Raw genomic sequence first — 26,091 nt, forward strand, 5'->3', positions numbered from 1 at the left:
GGAAGATGATTATTTATATAAATCAGGATAAAAATATATTGGGAAACTAGATGGGAAGGGATCTGAGTTACGGCAGAGACATCAAGTTCCACAAAGCAGACTGAGAAAGAAGAGATTGTGCACAGCATCTGGAGGCAGCTACCTGATGAAAAATGAAAAATGAAAGATCGGATTATTATTTAAATGGTAAAAGATTGCAGCATGCTGCTGTGCAGAGGGATTTGGGAGTGCTTGTGCTTGAATCACAAAAGGTTGGTTTGCAGGTGCAGCAGGCTATCAAGAAGGCAAATGGGATGTTGGCCCTCATTGCTAGAGGGATTGAACTTAACAGCAGGGAGGTTACACTGCAACTGTACCAGGTACTGGTGAGGCCGCACCTGGAGTACTGCGTACGATTCTGGTCACCTTGCTTGAGGAAGGGTATACTGGATTTGGAGGTGGTGCAGAGGAGGTTCATCAGGTTGATTCCAGAGATGAAGGGGTTAGACTATGAGGAGAGACTGAGTTGCCTGTGACTGTACTCGCTGGAATCCAGAATGAGAGGGAATCTTATAGAAACATATTAAAATTATGAAAGGGATAGATAAGATAGAAGCAGGAAAGTTGTTTCCAGAAGGTGAGACTAGAAATGGGGCACATAGCCACAAAATTTGGGGGAATGGATTTAGGACAGAGATGAGGAGGAACTACTTTTCCCAGAGGGTGGTGAATCTGTGGAATTCTCTGCCCAGTGAAGCAGTGGAAGCTACCTTAGTAAATACGTTTGTATATTTAAGACAAGGCTGGATAGATTTTTGCATAGTAAGGGAATTAAGGGTTATGGGGAAAAGGTAGGTAGGTGGAGATGAGTCTATGGTCAGATCAGTCATGATCTTATTGAATCAGATGGCCTACTCCTGCTCCTATTTCTCATGTTCACTCCAGCCTGATGGAGAGTGAACACAAATGAGCTGGGCTCTTTCACTGGTTGGGCCAGCGATGGAACAGACGGTCTAGGAGAGGGTGCCACTGAGGTGAGGTCCTTGCAGCTATCAGAACAGAGACTACCCCAAACCCTACCATAGATCTATCAAAGAGACCGAGAGACTTGCCAGATTATTCTGATAGTCTTGTATCATGACACAGAATGTGAGCTGTTGCCTGCGAACATGGAACAAAATTACCTTGCTGACGCCCCCACCCACAGACAGCCGCTGCTGATAGCTTTAGCTATCGGGTACTGAAGGGGTGACGATAAGGATATGTAAACTACAGTGGGCTAGCAGGGAAGGAGGTAACACGCACATGAACAACAAAGCTCCACTTTAAAGACTGCTTGACATTGAGAGGAAAAGTATCGAAGAAGAGGATGTGATGAAATTTCTGGAATGTTTTATTGCTATCTCAGCTTACTCTTGCAGATAGCAAGTTAGGGATGATAGTGCAGATGTTAAGTAAGCATGGGAGGTTAGTCATTAGGAAGGGATCTGAAGTGAAGGGCATTTTGCTGCCCTGCTTAATTAGATCCTCAAAGTTTAGCTTTCCTGGGACAGATTTGTGTCCAGGGGCCAAGATGAGGTGCTAACGCGAATTCTTTGCCCTTTCAACCCACCCCCCTCTGCAGGACAATTTACTATAATACTGTATTATATGCAGTGAACAGAGCAGGCTGACACAGGTACATTAGAAGGGATAGAATCTGGAACAAGACCTACACTTCATGAATTCGATTGGGAAGGGCAAACAACTGCTTTAGAAAATCTGTCAAAACTGATTTGTCAATCATCATATCTGCCAACCACTGGGACACAATTGCACCTCGAGGAGATTGACCTCTGGTATATTTGAACATATCACCAAGCAAAGGGGCAGAGCAGCAGCGTAGTGTTTAGCATAATACTATTACAGTGCCAGTGAGCCAGGTTCGATTCCCACTGCTGCCTGCAAGGAGTTTGTACGTTCGCCCTGTGACCATGCGGGCTTCCTCCGGGTGCCTTAATGTTACATCCAACCAAGAAACACCTCCATGCTGAAAAGAAAGAGTTAAATTTGATTCCTCCTTGGTATATGCTGAAATAAAATGGAAGTTTTTAAGACAAAATGGTATTAAGTGAAGAAAGAGGGATTGTTTTGAGAAAGTTAAAGCAGTACAAGTCTACAGCATTGAGAGTAGATAACAATGAATGCATGTTTGTCTGGGGAAGGTAAAACGTCATTGTGCAGATGTGGGTATTCAAATGGTACCTTATCGTGGGAAAGCACTAGTGTAACGGGTTTTGAAGGGTATAATAAAAAGGGGTAATTTCTTTGTGTAAATGGGAATCTTCTGTTGGGCTGGGTTGCAACTAGGGAGTGTGTGTGTGTGTGAGAGAGAGAGAGAGCTGAGTGAAAGTTTGTCAGATCTGTAATTCCAGCATTGCACAGTGCCTCCTTTCTTTCCGAATACCTCGTCCTGCTGAATCAGAAAAGCAGAGAACAAATTTTAAAATATTTTTTGTTACATATGCCTCATACAAAATTTTCCACCTTCTAGCAAACCAATCACAAACAAGAGAAAGTCTGCACCTGCTGGAAATCCAAGCGACACACAAAAATACTGGAGGAACAGCAGGCCAGGCAGCCCAAAACGTCGACTGTACTCTTTTCTAAAGATGCTGCTTGGCCTGCAGAGTTCCTCCAGCATTTTGTGTGTGTCACCTTCTAGCAAACCTTGTCCCCATTCGGCTTTTGGCCTGGATTTTATCCTTTAAGTATTGCTTCTATCAATGAAAACCACCTATGGCGAAAACGCTATTTTGACTAGTGCCTCACTGGGCTTAAACTACTGACAAGGCGTTCTCCACTGGAACATGACAAAGTAACTCACTCTTTTCCTTCCCGGTGACCGGGAGGGGTGTCGGCTGTGTTCTGAGTGCCACACGTCTTTGGCAACTGTCCTTTTACAGGAGCTTTTCTCTGGAATTGATGAAGCTTGTGATCCTTTGGTGGGCATTTCTGTTAATGATAGAAGTAGATGTTAATAGATAAATAATTCATGCCTGAAAACAGTCCTGCTGCACAACAGACATCATTAAATTCTCCCAAATGTGTTGTCTTCAAAAGATTTTCTTGAACTTCCATGAATTTCTTCATTACCCCCGGTGCACATTTTAATAATAAAAGCAACATTATACATTGGCAGTGACACAAAAAAATCCTCTCCCTAGATGCTGCCTGACCTGCTGAGTTCCTCCAGCGTTTTGTGTACGTTGCTCACAATTCCCAGCATCTGCAGAATGTCTTGTGTTTAGACATTGGCAGGAATAGTGTGGAAATGTGTCACACAGGTTCTTTTATATATTAATTGACATTACTTGTGCCTTAAAGTACCAATGTATCAGCCTCGACCACCACCCCTGGCAGGGCATTCCATGTATTCACCACTTTCTGTGTAAAAACTTACCTCTGACATCCCCCCTGTACTTCCCTCCAATCACCTTAGAATTATGTCCCTCATATTAGCTATTTCCACCCTGGGAAGAAGTATCTGACTGTCCACTCTACCTATATTTCTTATCCTCTTGTACACCTCTATCAAGCCACCTCTCACCCTCCTTCGCTCCAGAGAGAAAAGCCCTTAGCTCTCTCAACCTATCTTCATAAGACATACAAAGTTCCAGCCAGCATCCCAGTAAATTTCCTCTACACCCTCTTTAAACATTCTGCATCCTTTCTAACTAGGGTTTTATACAGCTGCAACATTGCGGCTTTTGAATTCAATCTCGGACTCATAAAGGCCAACACACCGAACGCCTTCTTGACAACTCTATTACACGTGGGGCAACTTTGAGTGTTCTATAGGTATGGATCCCAAGGTCCTTTTGTTCCTGCACAAAGCCAAGAATTGTACCGTTAACCCTGCATCCTGCCTTCAAATTCAACCTTACAAAATGACTCACTTCACATTTCTCTGGATTGAACTCCATCAGCCACTTGTCAGCCCCACTCTGCATCCTGTCAATGACCCAAGGGATATTTGCAAGGGACAAGTGGATAGGTTCCCCTGAAGGCAATAAAAGAAAGCTTGCCTACAGCTGTCCCCAAACAACCCCACACCCCAACCGGGCTTGATTATTTCTTTAGAATAACATCAATAATGTACCACTATATCCTGAGCTGACCCAGGGATATGGAACAGCTGTCACTAGTTGCGACGTTGGGATTGGAAGAGGCCTCCAAATCTTGTCGTGCCCACTTGGCCATGATGGTTGGCTGCAGCAATCACTCGGGATTGACGTGCTTTGCTGGAAAAAGTTTAGCAACCTAACCAAAGGTCCAAAGGTTCAAACACTCAGTGACCTAGAAATGAAGACCAAGGCCCTGAAGGAGAAGGGATAAAGAAGCACTGCCAAGGACAAGGAAGCATCATTAAAAAACAATGAGTTATAAATCCGATGGCAGCTGGCGGCTGGAGTCCAAAGAAACCGGCCGGTCCTGGCATTAGAGGACCGTATACCTGCGTGCGTATGGAGGAACAGGGCTCGTTTTGCTGTTGTTGCTTTGCTGCTTGGTATGTTCTGTTCTGTTGAGTTCTATGTTGTTCTGCCGAGTATTGTAGGCATACTATGTTGGTGCTGAAATGTGTGGCAAGACTTGTGGGCTGTTTCCTTGGGTTGTGCTGGTTGTTAATGCAAATGACGCATTTCATTGTACATTTCTGTGGAAGTTGTGGTAAGGCAAGGGTTAACATAATATCCAGGCGAGGATAGACTGCAGATAGAGTGTAGACAGCCCAGGCAAGAAAGGCCTTTGAAAAGCATAGCTTCCCTTTGCATAACAGATTCTCAGAGCCATTTTCCCTCTTCGAGACGAGGTAAGAATGTAAAGAAAGGGTGCAAAGCACAGACCAGCTAAGGGACAATTGCTTTACTAACTTTAAAACAACTTCTTGTAGTTTCTATTGACTTCTAACACTTGGATGGTGAATGGAGATTGATCTTGCAAGTTAGTAATCCAACATACATAGGTTACCACATGGTCAATTCTGTATAAAAATGCCGGTTCTCTGTTCAATCTTTCTGTGCTGTATCTCACACAGCAATCTGAAATGGGTGTGCCACCAAGAAATACCCATGAGATGCACACCCCCCATAATGTAAAAGATGGAAACGCTAAGATTTCCTTTCATGAGTTTTTTGAAAGTTAACTTGAAGGATTTCTTCACAGTCACCCCGTTGAGGAAGAGTTTTCTAATAGCTTGACTTAATGGTGATGTTTAAGAGAATGAAATGACGTTAACAAGTCAATGATCTTAACCAGCTTGATAGGCCATGCAGCAGATCTATTCTTTTCTATAGAGCAACTTCTGAATTGCCCGCTTCGCTGCCGCTGCTACTGTGCGATCGAGAATCTCTGGAGACGTAGACCCCAAATCTTCAGCTTTGCGTATCGCCTGTTGCTGGGGCCGGTGTTGAAACGCTCAGCAGAGATGGTGCTCGGTGCATCAATCTTGGGAGGTGGTCGGAGGCTCGGAGTTTTTCGGACGGACTCGGGTCGGACTGTGGTCGGATGCTTCCGGGATGCTGCATCGGCAAGTTGGCGGCGCTGGAGGTTTACCGTCTGCGTGAGATGATGGGACTTTCGAGAGACTCTGAGACTTTTACTGTGCCATGGTCTGTTCTTATCAAATTACAGTATTGCTTTGCACTGTTGTAACTATATGTTATAATTATGTGGTTTTTGTTAGTGTTTAAGTTGGTTTGTCATGTGTTTTCGTGATAGTCTGGAAAAACATTTTTATCTTTTCTTAATGCATGCATTACTAAATGACAATAAAAGGGGACTGTGTGTCCTCATAATCATAATCATAAATGAACCATGCAACTTAACAAGGGAATAACACCATTTGCCCTGATCGTGAAGTATGCTCACACAATTGTGGTTAGGCTTGTTTGTGTTCTATTTTGATTGGAGCTTAGTTCAGTTCAGATGGCACCGGACTGCAGTCTCCATCGAGGTCACAGCTCACACTTAGTAGATTTTTAGGTTTTTAACCAGCACGTCCTTGAGTGCATTGGTTGTTAATGCAAATGACGCATTTCACTGTAGGTTTTGATGTACAAGTGATGAAATAAATCTGAATCTTGTTATGTAGTTTAGAATCTCTGCAGTTCCCCATTTTTAGCTAGCATCTCAGATTCTTGTAATATTAAAACTAAATCACAATTGTGCCAAATACCTCTCAAAATTTTAGGCCCAAAGACTCCAGGAAAGAGGAATTACAAGAGATAAAAATACATTTTACAGTCTGCAATGGCAATGTGCCAACATTGATTTATATACACAGTTTAAGGTGCAATGATAGGTCGTTGTCCATGGGAAATTGCATCGCTCATATGTATAATTCAAATTTTGAAAGCTTAACTTCAAGAAATCACTGAATTCTACAAATACAAAGTGACACTAACCTCCTTAGAAATGCAAATGATTTTTATCTGATCTAAGGGTGTGACAGAAAATGGGCCTACATCTGGTTTAGGCCTGAGCTGGCGGTCTTGCCAATCCTTCAGTACAACGCCAGCTTGTCTTATTGGGGATCCTTGGTTGATGCAATACCTTGGACCCCTGAAACAGAAACAAAAATGAATACGTGGGGATTCTAGTGGTCATGCAGGCATTAAAGGAATTGTTATTGCAAGTCTTCACTGGAGTTGGAGCTGCAATACGAGATCAATATTCCATTAACCTCAACAATGCATTTTCACCTCAATATTACTGAAGTCAATGTTCATTTATTTTAAATGCAAGCGATTCTGCTGGAAATCTGCAGAACTGATGAAGGGTCTCAGCCCAAAACACTGACTGTTTATTCCTTTCCATAGGTGTTGCCTGACCTGCTGAGTTCCTCCAGTATTCAGTGTGTGTTCATTTATTTTAGATGCTTAGTTTCACTTTCCGTCTTGCTTGTCCAAATTGTTGAAATTCTAGTCCTTTCACTATTTCACAATTGGAGCATTGAGATCTAGGAATTCTGGCCTAGAAACCTGACTCCTGGTGTGCTTATTTTGAGAAACTGGTAACTGTGTTCATGCCGTAGTAATTAATTTTGTGTTTGGTCCTGTATGTTGGTTGTTGATGCAAATAATGTATTTCACTGTCTGTTTTGATGTTCTTGATAAATAAAGTTCAAAGTTCAAAGTAAATTTATTATCAAAGTACATGTATTTATGTCACCATATTCATTCCCTGAGATTCATTTTCTTGTGGGCATTCACAGTAGAACAAAGAAATAGGCTAAGGTCAGAATCAGGTTTAATATCACTGGCAGAAGTTGTGAAATTTGTTACTTTGCAGCAACAATACATTTTATTAAAAAGCTATATATTAAGAAATATATATGTAAAAAATAAATATGTAGCGCAAAAAGGTTGAAAAAAATGAGGTAGTGTTCATGGAATCACACAAATGCTGGAGGAACTCAGCAGGCCAGGCAGCATCTATGGAAAAGAGTACCGTCGACATTTTGAGCCGAGACCCTTCAGCAGGACTGGAGAAAAGACGATGAGGAGTCAGGGTTAGAAGGTGGAGGGAGGGGAAGATGAAACACAAGGTGATAAGTGAAACTGGGGGGCTGGAGGGAGGTGTGAAGTAAAGAGCTGGGCAGTCAATTGGTGAAAGTGATAAAAGGCTGGAGAAAGGAATCTGATAGGAGAGGACAGAGGCCATGGAAGAAAGGGAAGGGGGAGGAGCACCAGAGGGAAGTGATGGTCAGGTAAGGAGATAAGGTGAGAGAGGAAAACTGAAATGCGGAATGGTGAAGGAGAGGGGCGGGGGACATTACCGGAAGTTTGAGAAATTGATGCTCATGCCATCAGTTTGGAGGCTACCCAGACAGAATATAAGGTGTTGCTCCGCCAACCTGGATGTGGCCCCATCACGACAGTAGAGGAAGCCATGGACATGTTAGAATAGGAATGGGAAGTGGAATTAAAATGGGTGGCACTGGGAGATCCCACTATTTGTGCCGGATGGAGCATAGGCGGTCAGCAAAGCGGTCTTCCAATCTACGCGGGCCTCACCGATGCACAGGAGGCCATACCGGGAGCACTCACGGATACAGTAGATAACCCCTACAGACTCACAGGTGAAGTGTTGCCTCAGCTGGAAGGACTGTTTGGGGCCCTGAATGGTACTGTATTTAACACGGCCATGAATGATCCCAGGTCTAGCTGCAAACGGAGGAGGGTTGAGCATGGCTTTAGCAACTCCATCCTGTTAAAGACCCACAGTTATAGAAACACCAACTGTAGCTCCAAAGACCCCATCCCCGGCAGAGAAAGGGTCTTTGCCTAGAAGATGTATGATGGGTTACACTTGGGGGCAACTTGAAAGACTGGTCCAAGACAGAAGACTCTGGGGAGTTACTGTCGACAGCCTATGCCTCAGTGGGGGTGATGGGCTTAAGTAACTATAACATTTATTTGTATTTGCAGAACAATTTTGCCAGTGAATTTATGCTTGTTCTGCCGAGATCCCAAAACAAACCAAATTCTTTTCTGCACTCCAGGTACGTGTGGTACTTATTTGAACATAGAACATAGAACACGCCTTATGGCCCACCATGACCATGATCCAGTCTAACTAATCCCATCTGCCTGCATGTGGTCTATATTCCTGTTTCCCCCCCACCTATTCATGTGTCTGTTTATGTGCCTCTTAAATACAGCTATCATAACTGCTTCTACCACCAGCATGGTCCAGGCACCTACTACTACTTTCTTATAAATCTCCTTTAAACTTCCCCCTTCTCACCTTTAACATGTGACCACAGGTATTTCCCAGCCTGGGAAAAAGGATTCTTTCCCCCCTCCTTTCCAGTCCTGATGAATTCCCCTTTATTTCCAGTCCTGACAAAGAATCTCAGCTGAAATGTCCACTCTTTATTCTCCTCTATAGATGCTGCTTGAGCTACTGAGTTCCTCCAGAACTTTGCGGAGTTGAATGTAAAATCCTATGAAAAGTAGTGGATTCAGCCTAGTACACCACAGGTAAAACCTTCCCAACCATTGAGCACATCCACATGAAAGCAGCATCCATCATCAGAGATCCCCACCACCCAGGCCATGCTCTTTACTCACTGCTGACATCAGGTAGAAGATACAAGAGCCTCCAGGTTCAGGAACAGTTACTACAACTCAGCCATCAGGCTCTTGAACAAAACGGGATGACTACATTCTTTTACCCAGCCGTTGAGATGTTCCCACAACCAGTGATCTCACTTTAAGGACTCTCTATCTTATTATCTCATGTTCTCATTATTTATTGCTACTTATTTATATTTGTACTTACAGAGTTTGTTGTCTTCTGCACTCTGGTTGATCTTTCCTTGATTCTGTTATAGTTACTATTTTATAGATTTGCTGAGTATTCCCACAGGAAAATGAATCTGAGTGTTGTAGATGGTGACATTTCTGTACTTTGATAATAAAATTTACTTTGGACTTTGGACTTTGGATTTCTAGATTGTTTCCGAATCTCTGTGCTAACGTTGGAACATAATTCTGTTTAAATACAAATTTTATTCAAGAAATTCAGTGGGATTGTGTCTGTACTCACCAGTAGAGAAGCAGGGGTGCCACTATATCTGCCTGGATTTTGCATAAATTATCTACAGTCCACTGTGAAATAATTGACAGAGCCAGCCTTTCCCGTATCTCAGCACTCATACAGTATTCACCACCGCTGAACAAGTAGCGACTCCGTATCTTGTTGAGATAGCTTTAAACCAAAGAAGGAAGACACATTCAAAACTTATTGCAGTAGGAAGCAAATTATTTATTTTTATTTTATTTTAGAGATACAGGCCCTTCCAGCCCAACGAGCTACACCGCCCAGCACCCCACCTATTTAACTCCAGCCTAGTCACGGGACAATTTACAATGATCAAATAACCTACTAACCGATATGTCTTTGGACTGTGGGAGGAAACCAGAGCACCCATAGGAGAATGTACAAACTCCTTAGAGAGGGTGCCGGAATTGAACTCTGAACTCCAGAATGCCCCAAATGCCCAAAATGATGTAACTTTATATCAGCAGAGGAGAAATTACCAACATTATTTTAATTCTGGAAAACGGAGCAGAGGGTGGCACGGTAGCGCAGTGATTAGCGGAATCGCTTTACAGCGCTAGCGACTCGGGTTCAATTCCTGCCGCTGTCTGTATCGAGTTCATACGTCCTCCCCGTGACTGCATGGGTTTCTTCCAAGTGCTCTGGTTTCCTCCCACATTCCAAAGACGTACAGGTTAGTAGGTTAATTGGTTACAGGGGTGTAACTGGGCAGCCTGGGTTTGTTAGACCAGAAGGGTCTGTTACCATCCTGTAACTTTAAGTATATTACAAAAATAAATACATTTCTAGATATTTATTGGGTAGCACATTTATTTACAGTTGCAGTAGCAGTTAAAACTAAAACTTTTTTTTAAAAAATCACTTGCAATAAGGGATGATAATGGCATGACTGAATGGCGGAGCAGACTCAATGGGCCGAATGGCCTACTTCTGCTCCTATATCATATGGTCGTATAAACACAGTGTCAGAGTTATTAATAATGGATTCTACTCAATCCACTTTGAATGTTTTTCATTGTTATACTTACCAGAATAATATCACAGAGACACAAGAGGAAATGCAAATGCTAGAAGCTGCTCGAGCACCTTTGTTCCATCCATCACGGCGACCAGGATTCCCTGGTGGTCTGATTCCACAGACAAATGCACTGCAAAAGGCTTGGCAGAAGATGTACTCCCTGCGGCAGCTGGTAAAATTCTATCTTCCCCAGAACATATTAGTGCAATTCTGCACTGCCATCATAGACAGCAATTTAAAATTAAGCCATTACTGTCTGGTTCGGAGCAGCATCCTCTCATAATGTATAAAACCTACAATGAACTGTGAGAACAACTGTCTACCATCACTGCAGGACTTGTATGTGTCCAGGACAAGGAAATGGGCAGGAAAAATCACCCACCTTGCAAACAACCTTTTAAAAAGCTTCCTTCTGAAAAGTGCTATGGGGCTTTTAAAACAAAAACTTTACTCTATCTTAAAAGTTTCTTCCCCCAGGCAGTTAATCTGATCAACCATTCTACTCCCCTCTATCTATTACCTCAGTAACTGCACTGTAAACAGCTTAAATCAACATTGAAAGTAAATTTATTATCGAAGTACATATATGTCACCACATACAACACTGAAAGTCATTTTCTTGTGGGCATACCCAATAAATCCATAGAAAAATAACCATAATGAATGATTGCACCAACACGGTGTTTAACCGGTGTGCGAAAGACGATGAACTGTGCAAATATAAAAAGGAAAATAATAATAATAAATAAATAAGCAATAAATATCAAGAACCTGAGATGAAGAGTCCTTGAAAGAGAGTCCATTGGTTGTGGTAACATTTCAATGATGGGGCAAGTAAAGTTGAGAGAAGTTATCACCTTTGGCTGAGTAGTAACTGTTCCTGAGCCTGGTGGTGTGAGTCATAAAGCTCCTGTACATCCTCCCTGATGGCAGCAGTGAGAAGAGAGCAAGTCCTGGTTGGTGAGGATCCCTACTGATGGATGCTGCTTTCCTGTGACAGTATTTCATAAAGATGTGCTCAGTGATGGGGTGGAGTTACCCGTGATGGACTGGGCCATATCCACTACTTTTTGTAGGATTCTCCATTCAAGGGCATCGGTGTTGTCATAACAGGTTGTGATGCAGCCAGTCTATGCACTCTCCAGTACACACCTATGGAAGTCTGTCCAAGTTTTCAATGTCATGCTAAATCTTCACAAACTCCTAAGAAAGTAGAGGTCCTCCTGTGTTTTCTTTGTAATTGCACTTGCGTGCCTGGGCCCAAGACAGGTCCTCTGAAATTAAAACACCAAGGAATTTAATATTGCTGACCCTCTCCATCTCTGATCCTCCAATGAGGACTGGCTCATCGACCGCTGGTTTCCTACTCCTGAAGTCAATAATCAGCTCTTGGTCTTGCTGACACTGAGTAAGAGGTTGCTGTTGTGACACCACTCAGCCGGATTTTCAACCTCCCTCCTATATGTTGATTCATCACCACCTTTGATTCAGCCTATGACAGGTGGTGTCATCGACAAACTTGAATATGGCATTGAAGCTGTGCTTAGCCTCACAACCATAAGTGCAAAGCAAGTAGAGCAGGGGGCTAGGCACACAGCCTTGTGGTACACCCAGGCAGAGGGAGATCCTGGAGGAGATGTTGCCAATCTGAACTGACTGGGATCTGCAAGTGAGGCAATCAATGATCCAATTGCACAAGGAAGGATTGAGGCCAAGATCTAGGAACTTATTGATTAGTTTTAAGGGGATGATGGTATTAAACGCTGAGCTGTAATCGATAAAAAGCATCCTGATGTATGCATCTTTGCTGTCCAGATATTTCAGGGTGGAGTGAAGAGCCAGTGAGTTGGCATCTGCTGAGGATCTATTTCTCTGGTGAGCAAATTGGAGTCGATCCAAGTCACTTCTTGGGAAGGAATTGATGTTTCATCACCAACGTCTCGAAACACTTTGTCACTGTGGATGTAAGTGCTACTGATGATAGTCACTGAGGCAGATCACCACGTTTTTTATTGGGGCTGGTATAATTGAAGCCTTCTTGAAGTAGGTGGGTTCCTCAGACTGCCAAAGTGAGAGGTTAAAGATCTCAGTGAACACAGCAGACATTTGAACGGCACAGGTTTTTAATACCTGGCCACGTAGCCCGTCTGGGCCGGCTGCTTTTCATGGGCTCGTCCTCCCGAAGGCTGCTCGCAGACCGAAATCACAGGATCCTCTGGGGCTGTGGGCTCGCACGTCAGCCTCGGAGACCGAAATCACAGGATCCTCTGGGGCTGTGGGAGTCCGTGATGGTTCCTCCACGTTTGACATCCAAAACGAGCATAGAAGGCAGTGTGCGAACACTTCAGTGACAGGCCGAGTGAAGTTCAAGAGCCTGGTGGTTGAAGTGTAACCTGGTGGTATGGGTCCCGAGGCTCCTGTACCCTATTTCTGATGGCAGCAGCAAGAAGAGAGCATGACCTGGACGGTGGGGGTCTTGATGAATGGATGCCGCTTTCCTGTGACATCACTCCAAGTAGATGTACTCAGTGGTGTGGGCAGCTTTACCCATGATGAAATGGGCTGTATCCACTAATTTTTGTAGGCTTTTCCATTCAAGGGCGTTAGTGTTTCCATTTCAGGCTGTGATGCAACCAGTCAGTATACTCTCTGCACATCTATAGAAGTGTCAAAGCTTTAGATGAGATGCTGAATCTTTGCAAACTTCTAAGGAAGTAGAAGTGCTGCCGTGCTTTTTTCATGTTGGCACTTACGCGCTGGACCCAAGACAAATCCTCTGAAATGATAACGCCAAGGTAAAGTCACTGACCCTCTCCACTTCTGATCACCTGATGAGGACTGGATCATCGACCTCCAGTTTCCTCGTCCTTGGTCTTGTTGACATTGAGCAAGAGGTTGTTGCTATGGAACCACTCCACCAGATTTTTGATCTCCCTCCTCTATGCTGATTCATCACCAACTTTGATTTGGCCAACGACAGTGGTATCGTCAGCAATCTTCAATATGGCATTGGAGCTTAGCCACACAGTCATAAGTGTAAAATGAGCAGAGCAGGGGGCTAAGCACACAGCCTTGTGGTGGATCTGTGTTGATGGAGGTTGTGGAGGAGATGCTGTTGCCAATCTGATCTGACTAGGGTCTGCAACTGAGGAAATCGAGGATCCAGTTGCACAAGGAGGTGTTGAGACCATGGTCTTGAAGCTTTTTATAATGCTGTTTACATTGTAAATACATGCTGGTATTTATGTACTTATGCACATTTTTCCATATCTGTACTTCCAACTTTCATATAATTCTTTATTCTTTATAATTATTGCATGTCGCAGCAATATACCCCTCCAATTCCAAATATATGTAAATGTATATGGCAAATAATGTTAATCCTTGGTCCTTAATTCCACTTCCCATTACCACACTGATGTATCTGTCCATGACCTCCTCTACTGCCAAGTGGAGGAACAACACTTCATATTAGAAACAAAGAAACATAGAAAACATACAGCACAATACAGGCCCTTAGGCCCACAAAGCTGTGCCGAACATGTCCCTACCTTAGAACTACCTAGGCTTTACCCATAGCCCTCTATTTTTCTAAGCTCCATGTAGCCATCCAGGAGTCTCTTAAAAGACCCTATCGTTTCTGCCACCACCGCCGCCACCAGCAGCCCATTCTGTCTTGGCAGTCTCTAAACTGATGACAACAACTCTGATTTCCCTAAGCTCTGGTAAGCATTCTCCTCTGCGCCCCAAAAACTGTTTGTTTCCCCTATCCCTCTGGCTCCTTTACTCTTTCCCCTCCCTTGCCTTCCCGATCTGCCCTTCATCCACACCTTTCCTCTGGTTCCCCACCACCTTCCGTTCATTAAATGGTCCACTCTCTGCTCCCATCAGATTCCCATCCTGTTCTGCTCTTTTCCTCTTCTGCCTACCATCTGCCAGCTTCCCACATCATTCCCACGTTCCCCCCTCCCATCTACCTACCTTCCTCCCCTCAGCTGGGTTTACCAATCACCTACCAGCTCGCATTCCTCCCCCTTCTCCCAATTCTTTCATTCTGGCTTCTGCTCTCTTTCTTTCCAGTCCTGATAAAGGGTCTTGACCTGAAATATCAATTGTTAATTTCCCTGCATAGATGCTGCCTGACTTGCTGAGTTCCTCCAGCATTTTGTGTGTGTTGGTTCGAATAAGAACAATCAATTTCTTAGCAACTGATGACTTCAGAATACTGGAGGAACTCAGAAGGTCAAATAGCATCTGTGGCGAGGAATAAACAGTCAACGTTTTGGACCGAGACCCTTCATCAGGACTGGAAAGGAAGGGGGAAGAAGCCAGAATAAGAAGGTGAGGGGAGGCGAAGGAGTTCAAGCTGGCAGGTGATAGGTGAGAGCAGGTGAAGGGGAAGGTAGCAGCTGGGAGGCGATAGGTGCAAGAGGTAAAGGACTTGAGAAGAAGGAAACTGATAGGAGAGGAGAGTGAACCATGGGAGAAAGGGAGGGAAGAGGGCAATCAAAAGGAGGTGATGGATCAATGAGGATAAGAGAAGGGAAGAGCAGATGATGACTTTTGGAGATTTGCATTGCTGTAAATCCAATAAGATGATACTTCATTTGACACTATCGGCCTGTCAAAAGTATATTATAGAAACATGGAAAACCTACAACACAATACAGGCCCTACGGCCCACAAAGCTGTGCTGAACATCTCCTTACCTGAGAAATTACCTTGGGTTACCCAGAGCCCTCTATTTTCTGAGCTCCAAATACCTGTCCAGGAGTCTCTTAAAAGACCCTATTGTATCTGCCTCCACCACCGTTGCTAGCAGCCCATTCCACTCACTCACCACTCTCTGCGTAAAAAAACTTACCCCTGACATTTCCTCTGTACTTACTTCCAAGCACCTTAAAACTGTGTCCACTCATTTCAGCCCTCGGACAAAGCCTCTCACTATCCACACAATCCATGCCTCTCATCATCAATTCTCCCGGGAGGGGGGAGAAGATGGCGGCGTGACGACAGCGCGTGCGGCCACTTCAGTGATGAATATCTGTTATCTGTCAAGTAGGGGACCGTGCACAATTCTGATTTGATGGAGACAGACGTGAGAGCACAAAGGAACATCTGGAAAACTTCTGAAATGCCCGCTTTGCTGCTGCTGCTACTGTGTGGTAACCGGAATCTCCGGAGCTGGAGGCCCTGAAATCCTCGGCTTTGCGTGTTTCAGCAGCTGGGGGGAGGTCGAAGGCGCTCAGCAGAGGATGGCGCTCGGGAGGCTGTATCGGAAGCTCAAAGTTTTCGGACGGATGGACTCAGTGTCGGCTGGGGTCGGCTGCTTCCAAGGTATCGGCAAGTTGACGATGCCTGGAGGTTTATGGCAGGGAGTTTCTCCCTTTTGCCGCCTGCTACCGGGGACTTGGGACATGGGAGTCAATCAACTCGAGACTCTGAGACTTTTTTTTACCATGCCCATGGTCTGTTCTTTATCAAATTATGGTATTGCTTTGCACTGCTGTAACTATATGTTATAATTATGTGGTTCTGTCAGTGATAATCTTTGGTCTGTCCTGTTTTCTGTGATATCACTCCAGAGAAACATTGTATCATTTCTTAATGCATGTATGCATTTCTAAATGACAATAAAAGAGGACCGAGTGTTCTCATAACCTAATCTAATCTTATACACCTCTATCAGGTCACTTTTCATCCTTCGTCGCTCCAAGGAAAAAAGGCCGAGTTCACTCAACCTATTCTCATATGGCATGCTTCCCAATCCAGGCAACATCCTTGTAAATCTCCCCTGCACCCTTTCTATGGTTTCCACATCCTTCCTATAGTGAGGTGACCAGAAATTAGCACAGTACTCCAAGTGGGGTCTGACCAGGGTCCTATATAGCTGCAACATTACCTCTCGGCTCCTAAATTCAATCCCATGATTGATGAAGGCCAATACACCGTACGCCTTCTTAACCACAGAGTCAACCTGCGCAGCAGCTTTGGGTGTCCTATGGACTCAGACCCTAAGATCCCTCTGATCCTCCACACTGCCAAGAGTCTTACCATTAATACTATATTCTGCCATCATATTTGAACTACCAGAATGAACCACCTCACACCTATCTGGATTGAACTCCACCTGCCACTTCTCAGCCCAGTTTTGCATCCTATCAATGTCCCGCTGTAACCTCTGACAGTCCTTCACACTATCCACAACACCCCCAACCTTTGTGTTATCAGCAAATTTACTAACCCATCCCTCCACTTCCTCATCCAGGTCATTTATAAAAATCACAGAGAGTAGGGGTCCCAGAACAGATCCCTGAGACACACCACTGGTGACTGACCTCCATGCAGAATATGACCCGTCTACAACCACTCTTTGCCTTCTGTGGGCAAGCCAGTTCTGGATTCACAAAGCAATGTCCCCTCGGATCCCATGCCTCCTTACTTTCTCAATAAGCCTTGCATGGGGTACCTTGTCAAATGCCTTGCTGAAATCCATAAACACTACACCTACAGCTCTTCCTTCATCAATATGTTTAGTGACATCCTCAAAAAATTCAATCAGGCTCATAAGGCATGACCTGCCTTTGACAAAGCCATGCTGACTATTCCTAATCATAATATGCCTCTCCAAATGTTCATAAATCCTGCCTCTCAGGATCTTCTCCATCAACTTACCGACCACTGAAGTAAGACTCACTGGTCTATAATTTCCTGGGCTATCTCTACTCCCTGTTATTGAATAAGGGAACAATATCCGCAACCCTCCAATCCTCCGGAACTTCTCCCATCCCCATTGATGATGCAAAGATCATCGCCAGAGGCTCAGCAATCTCCTCCCTCGCCTCCCAGAGTAGACTGGGGTACACCTCGTCCTGTCCCGGTGACTTATACAACTTGATGCTTTCCTGCACATCCTCTTCCTTAATATCTACATGCTTAATCTTTTCAGTCCACTGCAAGTCATCACTACAATCACCAAGATCCTTTTCCATAGTGAATACTGGAGCAAAGTATTCATTAAGTACCTCTGCTATCTCCTCCGGTTTCATACACACTTTTCCACTGTCACACTTGATTGGTCCTCTTCTCTCACGTCTTATCCTCTTGCTCTTCACATACTTGTAGAATGCCTTGGGATTTTCCTTAATCCTGACTGCCAAGGCCTTCTCATGGCCCCTTCTGGCTCTCCTTATTTCTTTCTTAAACTCCTTCCTGCTAACCGTATAATCTTCTAGATCTCCATCATTACCTAGATTTTTGAACCTTTCACAAGCTCTTCTTTTTTTCTTGACTAGATTTACAACAGCCTTTGTACACTGCCATTCCTGTACTCTACCATCCTTTCCCTGTCTCATTGGAACGTACCAATGTAGAACTCCACGCAAATATCCCCTGACACATTTCTTCCGTACATTTCCCTGAGAACATCTTTTCCCAATTTATGCTTCCAAGCTCCTGCCCGATAGCCTCATATTTCCCCTTACTCCAATTAAATGCTTTCCTTACTTGTCTGTTCCAATCCCTCACCAATGCTATGATAAAGGAGATAGAGCTGTGATCACCATCTCCGAAATGCTCTCCCACTGAGAGATCTGACCCTGACCAGGTTCATTTCCCAATACCAGATCAAGTACAGCCTCTCCTCTTGTAGGCGTATCTACATATTGTGTCAAGAAACCTTCTTGAACACACCTAACAAACTCCACCCCCTCGTTCTAGGGACATGCCAATCGATATCTGGGAAATTAAAATCTCCCACCAAGACAACCCTGTTATTATTACACCTTTCCAGAATCTGTCTCCCTATCTGCTCCTCCTGTCCCTGTTACTATTGGATGGTCTATAAAAAATACCCAGTTGAGTTATTGAACCCTTCCTGCTTTAACTTCCACCCACAAAGACTCCGTAGACAATCCCTCCATGTCTTCCTCCTTTTCTGCTGCCGTGACACTATCTCAGATCAACAGTACCGCGCCCCCACCCTGTCCTTTCTGAAACATCTAAAGCCTGGCTCTCGAAGTAACCATTCCTGCCCCTGAGGCATCCAAGTCTCTGTAATGGCCACAACATCATAGCTCCAAGTACTGATCCATGCTCTATGCTCATCTGCTTTGTTCATAATACTCCTCGCATTAAAATAGACACATCTCAAATCATCGGTCTGAGCGTGTCCCTTCTCTATCACCTGCCTATCCTCCCTGTCACACTGTCTCCAAGTTTTCTCTATTTGTGAGCCAAGCGCCTCTTCCTCCGTCTCTTCAGTTTGGTTCCCAACCCTCAGCAATCCTAGTTTAAACTCTCCCCAACAGTCTTAGCAAACCTCTCCACCAGGATATTGGTCACCCCTGGGATTCAAGTGCATCCCATCCTTTTTGTACAGGCCACTCCTGCCCCAAAAGAGGTCCCAATGATCCAAAAATCTGAATCCCTACCCCCTGCTCCAAACCCTCAACCACACATTTATCCTCCACCTCATACTATTCCTATACTCACTGTCGCATGGCCCTGCTGCTCAACTTCCTTCCTAACTCCTTGTAGTCTGCTTTCAGGACCTCCTCCCTTTTCCTACCTATGTCGTTGGTACCAATATGTACCACAACCTCTGGCTGTTCTCCTTCCCACTTCAGGATATCATGGACGTAATCAGAAACATCCCGGACCCTGGCACCTGGGAGGCAAACTACCATCCGTGCTTCTCTCCTGCGTCCACAGAATCACCTGTCTGACCCCCTAACGATAGAGTCCCCTATCACTGCTGCCGTCCTCTACCTTTCCCTGCCCTTCTGAGTCACAGGGCCAGGCCCTGTGCCAGAGTTACACAAAGAAAGAAACTGCCCACTAACACTTCTCACAAGGCAACCTGCCACTAGGTCAGTAAACAAACAGAGCAGAACATTAATGGCAAAGTCCTGGGAGCTGGGAGCAATGGAGTTCATTTGGAATCTTCATGAGACAATGGATGAATATAGGACCAGGAAGTTTTGGGATTTCAGAGCCTGCTGGTTAAAGCACAGCAGAGATCTTTCCATAAAAATTGCTGGTGGACGCAGCAGGCCAGGCAGTGCTTTATGTGTGTTGCTTGAAATTCCAACATCTGCAGATTTCCTCGTGTTTGAGAGATCTTTCCAACTCCATGAGCAGGAATTTGCCGAGATTCCCCAGAACTTATTCTGGGATTCAGTACAAAATTTAACCTGATGTAGATTAGTGAGGGGGCAGAATTTTAAGATAACTGGAGGAAAGTATTGGGGTGATGTTAGTTTTTTTTTACACAGAGAGTAATGGGTGCGTAGAAGGTCCTGCTAGGGGTAGTGGTAGAGGAAGATATATTAGGAGCATTTAAGAAACTCTTAGGCACGTGGATGATAGAAAAATGGAGAACTATATAGCAGGGAAGGATTGGACTGATCTTAAAGGAGGTTAAGAGGTCAGTACAACATCGTGGGGTGGAGGGCCTACACTGTGCTGTAGTGTTCTATGTTCTACAATCTAGCCCATTGATTTGGATGCAAGTCGTAGGGCAATGGGAATAAGTTATATTTTGTTTTATCATTTGAATTTTGTTTAACTGCTTTAATTCTTTATAATAATGTATTTTTTTAAGTTAAGCAATATTTATAAGATTGTTTTAATTTTTTAAAAAAATAGGGCAGCAGATTACCATTGTAGTTAACTTAATGCTTTAAAGCAAGCCTCCTGCAAGATTGGGATTCGATTCTTGCCGCTGACTGCAAGGAGTTTATACATTCTCCTCATGACTGCATGGGTTTATTCCGGGTGCTCCAGTTTCCTCCCAAAGACCTACGGGTGAGGGTTAGTGAGTTGTGGTTGAAATCTCTATATCAATCCAAATGGCTTTTATTACTATTAAAATGAGACTAGTTCTAGTTGAATTGCAGCGATACAGAATAGAATTGGATCAGAGATTCAACAAAGTTGATTCAAGCTGATAATTAAAACCTAAAGCACCTGCTAATCTAGTCAAAGTTAATGCCTCACACAACATTTACAAGACATAATATTTAGGGTTGAAGAATCAGAGCTATAATCACTGACATACGGTGTGTCGTGAAATTTGTTGTTTTGCACCAGCAATACAGTGCAAAACCGTAAAAAAAGATACTACAAATTACATATATAAAACAGTTACTTGTACATTGTGTTGTTGCTTTTATATTTATATTCATTTTGTTTTATTTTCTTCTGGATCGGATCTGGAGTAAGAATCATTTTGTTCTCCTTTACTGAAGAGTGACAATAAACAATCCTGAATCTTAATCTTTGAACAGATCAGAAAGAGGCTATAGCAATAATGAGTGATGGCTCAGAATAGAGAGGCTGTATGTGGCCCTTTGCTGCTCTGCCTTCTTAAAGAGTCAGAAAATCAAAAGAAATATATGGCTATAAGAAATATATAAAAAATAAAAAGAGAGCAAAAAGTGAGGTAGGGGTTTTAAAACCTTACAAAAGGAAACCAAGAAGGTCATTAAGAGAGAAAAGATTAACTATGAAAGGAAGCTAGCAAATAATATCAAAGAGGATACTAAAAGCTTTTTCAAGTATATAAAGAGTAAATGACAGGTAAGAGTAGATATAGGACCGATAGAAAATGATGCTGGAGAAATTGTAATGGGAAATAAGGAGATGGCAGAGGAACTGAACGAGTATTTTGCATCAGTCTTCACTGAGGAAGACATCAGCAGTATTCCAGACACTCAAGGGTGGCAGGGAAGAGAAGTGTGTGCAGTCACAATTACAACAGAGAAAGTACTCAGGAAGCTGAATAGGCTAAAGGTAGATAAATCTCCTGGACCAGATGGAATGCAGCCTCGTGTTCTGAAGGAAGTAGCTGTGGAGTTTGCGGAGGCATTAGCGATGATCTTTCAAAAATCGATAGATTCTGGCATGGTTCCGGAAGACTGGAAGATTGCAAATCTCACTCCGCTATTTAAGAAGGGGGCAAGGAAGCAAAAAGGAAATTATAGACCTGTTAGCTTGACATCGGTGGTTGGGAAGTTGTTAGAGTCGATTGTCAAGGATGAGGTTACAGAGTACCTGGAGGCATATGACAAGATAGGCAGAACTCAGCATGGATTCCTTAAAGGAAAATCCTGCCTGACAAACCTATTACAATTTTTTGAGGAAATTACCAGTAGGCTAGACAAGGGAGATGCAGCGGATGTTGTATATTTGGATTTTCAGAAGGCCTTTGACAAGGTGCCACACATGAGGCTACTTAACAAGATAAGAGCCCATGGAATTACGGGAAAGTTACATACATGGATAGAGCATTGGCTGATTGGCAGGAAACAGAGAGTGGGAATAAAGGGATCCTATTCTGGTTGGCTGCCGGTTACCAGTGGTGTTCCACAGGGATCAGTGTTGGGGCTGCTTCTTTTTACATTGTACATCAACGATTTGGATTATGGAATAGATGGCTTTGTGGCTAAGTTTGCTGACAATACGAAGGTAGGTAGAGGGGCCGGTAGTGCTGAGGAAATGGAGAGTCTGCAGAGAGACTTGGATAGATTGGAATAATGGGCAGAGAAGTGGCAAATGAAGTACAATGTTGGAAAGTGTATGGTTATGCACTTCGGCAGAAAAAATAAACGGGCAGACTATTATTTAAATGGGGAAAGAATTCAAAGTTCTGAGATGCAACTGGACTTGGGAGTCCTCGTACAGGATACCCTTAAAGTTAACCTCCAGGTTGAGTCAGTAGTGAAGAAGGCGAATGCAATGTTGGCATTCATTTCTAGAGGAATAGAGTATAGGAGCAGGGATGTGATGTTGAGGCTTTATAAGGCACTGGTGAGACCTCACTTGGAGTACTGTGGGCAGTTTTGGTCTCCTTATTTAAGAAAGGATGTGCTGACGTTGGAGAGGGTACAGAGAAGATTCACTAGAATGATTCCGGGAATGAGAGGGTTAACTTATGAGGAACGTTTGTCCGCTCTTGGACTGTATTCCTTGGAGTTTAGAAGGATGAGGGGAGACCTCATAGAAACATTTCGAATGTTAAAAGGCATGGACAGAGTGGATGTGGTAAAGTTGTTTCCCATGATGGGGGAGTCTAGTACGAGAGGGCATGACTTAAGGATTGAAGGGCGCCCATTCAGAACAGAAATGCAAAGAAATTTTTTTAGTCAGAGGGTGGTGAACCTATGGAATTTGTTACCACGGGCAGCACTGGAGGCCAAGGCATTGGGTGTATTTAAGGCAGAGATTGATAGGTATCTGAGTAGCCAGGGCATCAAAGGTTATGGTGGGAAGGCGGGGGAGTGGGACTAAATAGGAGAAAATGGATCAGCTCACAATAAAATGGCGGAGCAGACTCGATGGGCCGAATGGCCTACTTCTGTTCCTTTGTCTTATGGTTTTATGGTCTTATGGTCTTATGGTCCATCCAGAATTACATCACATGCAATGTACACGCATTAGATACACCAGCTAATTAATGCAAATATCTAATCAGCCAATCACACAGCAGCAACTCAATGGATAAAAGCATGCAGACATGGGCAAAAGGTTCAGTTGTTGTTCAGATCAAACATCAGAATGGGGGGAAAATGGGATCTAAGTGACCGTGGAATGACTTGGTGTCAGACGGGGTGGTGAACTGCTGATCTCCTGGGATTTTCACACACAACAGTCTCTAGAGTTTACAGAGAATGGTGTGAGAAACAAAAAATGTCCAGTGAGTGACAGAACTGGGGGCAAAAACAACATGTTAATCAGAGAGGTCAGAGGAGAATGGCCAGACTGGTTCAAGCTGACAGGAAGCTGGCAGCAACAGATGTGCTGAAGAGCATCTCTGAAAGCACAACACGTCAACAGAAGCCCACACTGGGTTGCATTCCTGTGTCCACTTCATTAGGTACACTCAACCAAATAAAGTAGCCACTGAGCATCTAAAAACAATATCTAAACTGTGTAAAAGGAGAGCAAAAAGTGTTCATGGTCCATTCAGAATTAAATCATATGCAATGTTATTCAGAGTTTTCCAAAGTAAACAGGAAAATGTTTGTCTCCACTTTCAAGCAAAAAAAACAAAACGATCTCATTAGTGAAATGAATCATGGACAAACCTTTGCTTTCTTTTACCATCCTTGGTAATATTTAGTCGTTCAATGTCCATCCAGAGCCACCAGTACTTCTCTCCAGCTGTTCCCTGGAGAAAGCTTTTGAATTTTTCAATGTCTCTTCTGCTCTTGAAATTATAATTGTGATGAGGGGTCACATAACAGAAACTTTTGATATCATTTTCTTCGCTCGAAGAATCAGACTCTGTACTTTCAGCCCCTGTACCTTCAGTCAAACCATGAGACTTAATATTACTCAATGCAGGCGACTGTTCCACGTTCATTTGCTCAGTTTGAGAAACATTAGGCATCGGAGCTATTTGTGTATTCCCATCCGAATGTTGCTTTGCCTCATGGATCACAGGGGATAGGTTGGTCTCAGTACCCTGGGTTGTTTCATCAGCAGCACTGAGATTTTCTTTGGTTGTTGTTTCACCAGTCCTGATCTGTTCTTTATGATCTGTTATATTGAAATGGGCATCAACTTTTTCTTTGTTCTTTGCTATTATGTCTTGCATTGGTTTAATTTCACTCTCTGACTTATGTTCAAAGGAAACTATCTCTGATATATCCAAAGCATATTCAGGAATGAATTCAAATAGTGTGTCATCCACAATTCTGGGTTTAGTGAAGCTGCTGGTGCAGCTTTCTTGTTCCAATTTGACCTTTGTTTTTCCAGATTTATCCAGAATTTTCTGTCTTTGCAGGCTGTGCATAACTTCATCCAAAATCGAAATATCTAAAGTGATTCAATAAATCAGGGAATCATTAATGAATCGTATCAGATTGATCGCGAGAATGTGATGAGTGTGCATATGGCTGATCATGTGGTAAACTGAATGGGCCTTCTATGCACAGAGCGCTCTTCATTTAGGCATGGGCTTTCAAGCGCACGTTTTTCGCCTTGGCACCTCTAGTTTGTTGCTCCTGCACTGTACGCTGCCTAGCATGTACCATTACTAAATGACTCAGACAAAATGTTTAATCATACTACTCCCTTGTCATTCTTGCTCCGCGCATACGTAACAATTGAGAAATTTGCCATTTTATTCGGCCTGCTCATTACACCTGTACACCTGCTCAGTAATGCAAATATCTAGTCAGCCAATCATGTGGCTGCAACTCAATGCATAAAAGCATGCAGACATGGTCAAGAGGTTCAGCTGTTGTTCAGATCAAACACCAGAACGGGGAAGGAATGTGCTCTAAGTGATTTTGACCATGGAATGATTGTTGGTGCCAGACAGGGTGGTTTGAGTATTTCAGAAACTGCTTATGTCCTAAGATTTTCCTACACAGCAGTGTCTAGAGTTTGCAAAGAATGGTGCAAAAAGCAAAAAAAAAGTCCAGTGTGTGTCAGTTCTGTGGCTGAAAATGCCTTAATATTAATAAGACAAGTCAGAGGAAAATTGGGCAGACTGGTTCAAGCTGACAGGAAGGTGATAGTAACTCAGATAAACATGCATTACAACAGCGATGTGCAGAAGAGCATCTCTGAATGCACAACATGTCAAACCTTAAAGTGGATAGGCTACAACAGCAGAAGACCATGAACATATACTCAGTGGCCACATGATTAGGTACCTCCTCTACCTATAATGTGGCCACTGAGTCTAAATATCATTGTGTACTGAGATTAATGGAGGATCATTAGTCAAATTGCATTGCTTTTACCCAGCAGGTCCCATCAGCTTTTACAGGTATTCACCCATTTCCCTGTTGAAACACATTATTGAATCTGCTTTCACTGCGTGTTAGGCAATGGATTCCAAATCATTGTATATTTTAAAATGTTCTTCTCCTGACATCAATTAAGTTAAGCCTGAGTTCTGTGATAACCAACTCTTCTGTCAATGGAAATTACCTCTCCTTATTTGCTCCATTGAGATTTTGAACACTTCTGTCAAACAGATTCTCAATCTTCAGTGCCCTTAAGATATAAACCACTTCTCGAGTCATTTCAAGTTTCTATTAAAAGGGCAAAGGATGAGCAAAATGTCAGAACAGCTTATCCAAAGCAGTGCAGGCAACCCCTGCAGGGAGGGATTTGTGTTCCCCATAAAAAGTCCATATCTTGATTTTCTATAACTTGAAGCTACATCATCTGAACATATGTCCTTCAATGCAAGTTGAAAATAAAATAAAAATTGACACATAACTTCCATGAAAGTGGATTTTTATACTATATCTCAGTTTCTTGGTACTGATGTGTAAATTCAGAAAGAGTACATTTCTGTTACGCAAACACTGTAACATAAGGATTACCTATATCAGTGAAAGTGTTTTTGAATGCAAAACACAGGATGAGGTAACAGAACAGGCCGCTGGTCTCTTGCACAAAATACACACATATCAGTGAGTGCCCAGACTCATATTTATTTACACACGTACATTGAAACATAC

The 26,091-nt window shown here is 43.3% G+C and overlaps 1 protein-coding gene across 1 annotated transcript in view; it reads right to left on the minus strand.

Annotated features, from left to right (window-relative positions):
• Positions 1 to 26,091, minus strand: part of LOC134343468 (regulator of G-protein signaling 22-like) — a 121,224-nt gene that overhangs the window by 72,098 nt on the left and 23,035 nt on the right. Inside the window, exons 7-10 of the mRNA XM_063042221.1 lie at positions 23,695 to 24,427; positions 9,574 to 9,735; positions 6,426 to 6,582; positions 2,846 to 2,973 (exon numbers count right to left, since the gene is read on the minus strand). Of these exons, the coding sequence (XP_062898291.1) occupies positions 2,846 to 2,973; positions 6,426 to 6,582; positions 9,574 to 9,735; positions 23,695 to 24,427 (1,180 nt within the window). The remainder of the gene's footprint in view (positions 1 to 2,845; positions 2,974 to 6,425; positions 6,583 to 9,573; positions 9,736 to 23,694; positions 24,428 to 26,091) is intronic.

Source organism: Mobula hypostoma, chromosome 1, assembly GCF_963921235.1.
Source record: "Mobula hypostoma chromosome 1, sMobHyp1.1, whole genome shotgun sequence".
Classification (NCBI taxonomy): Eukaryota; Metazoa; Chordata; class Chondrichthyes; order Myliobatiformes; family Myliobatidae; genus Mobula; species Mobula hypostoma.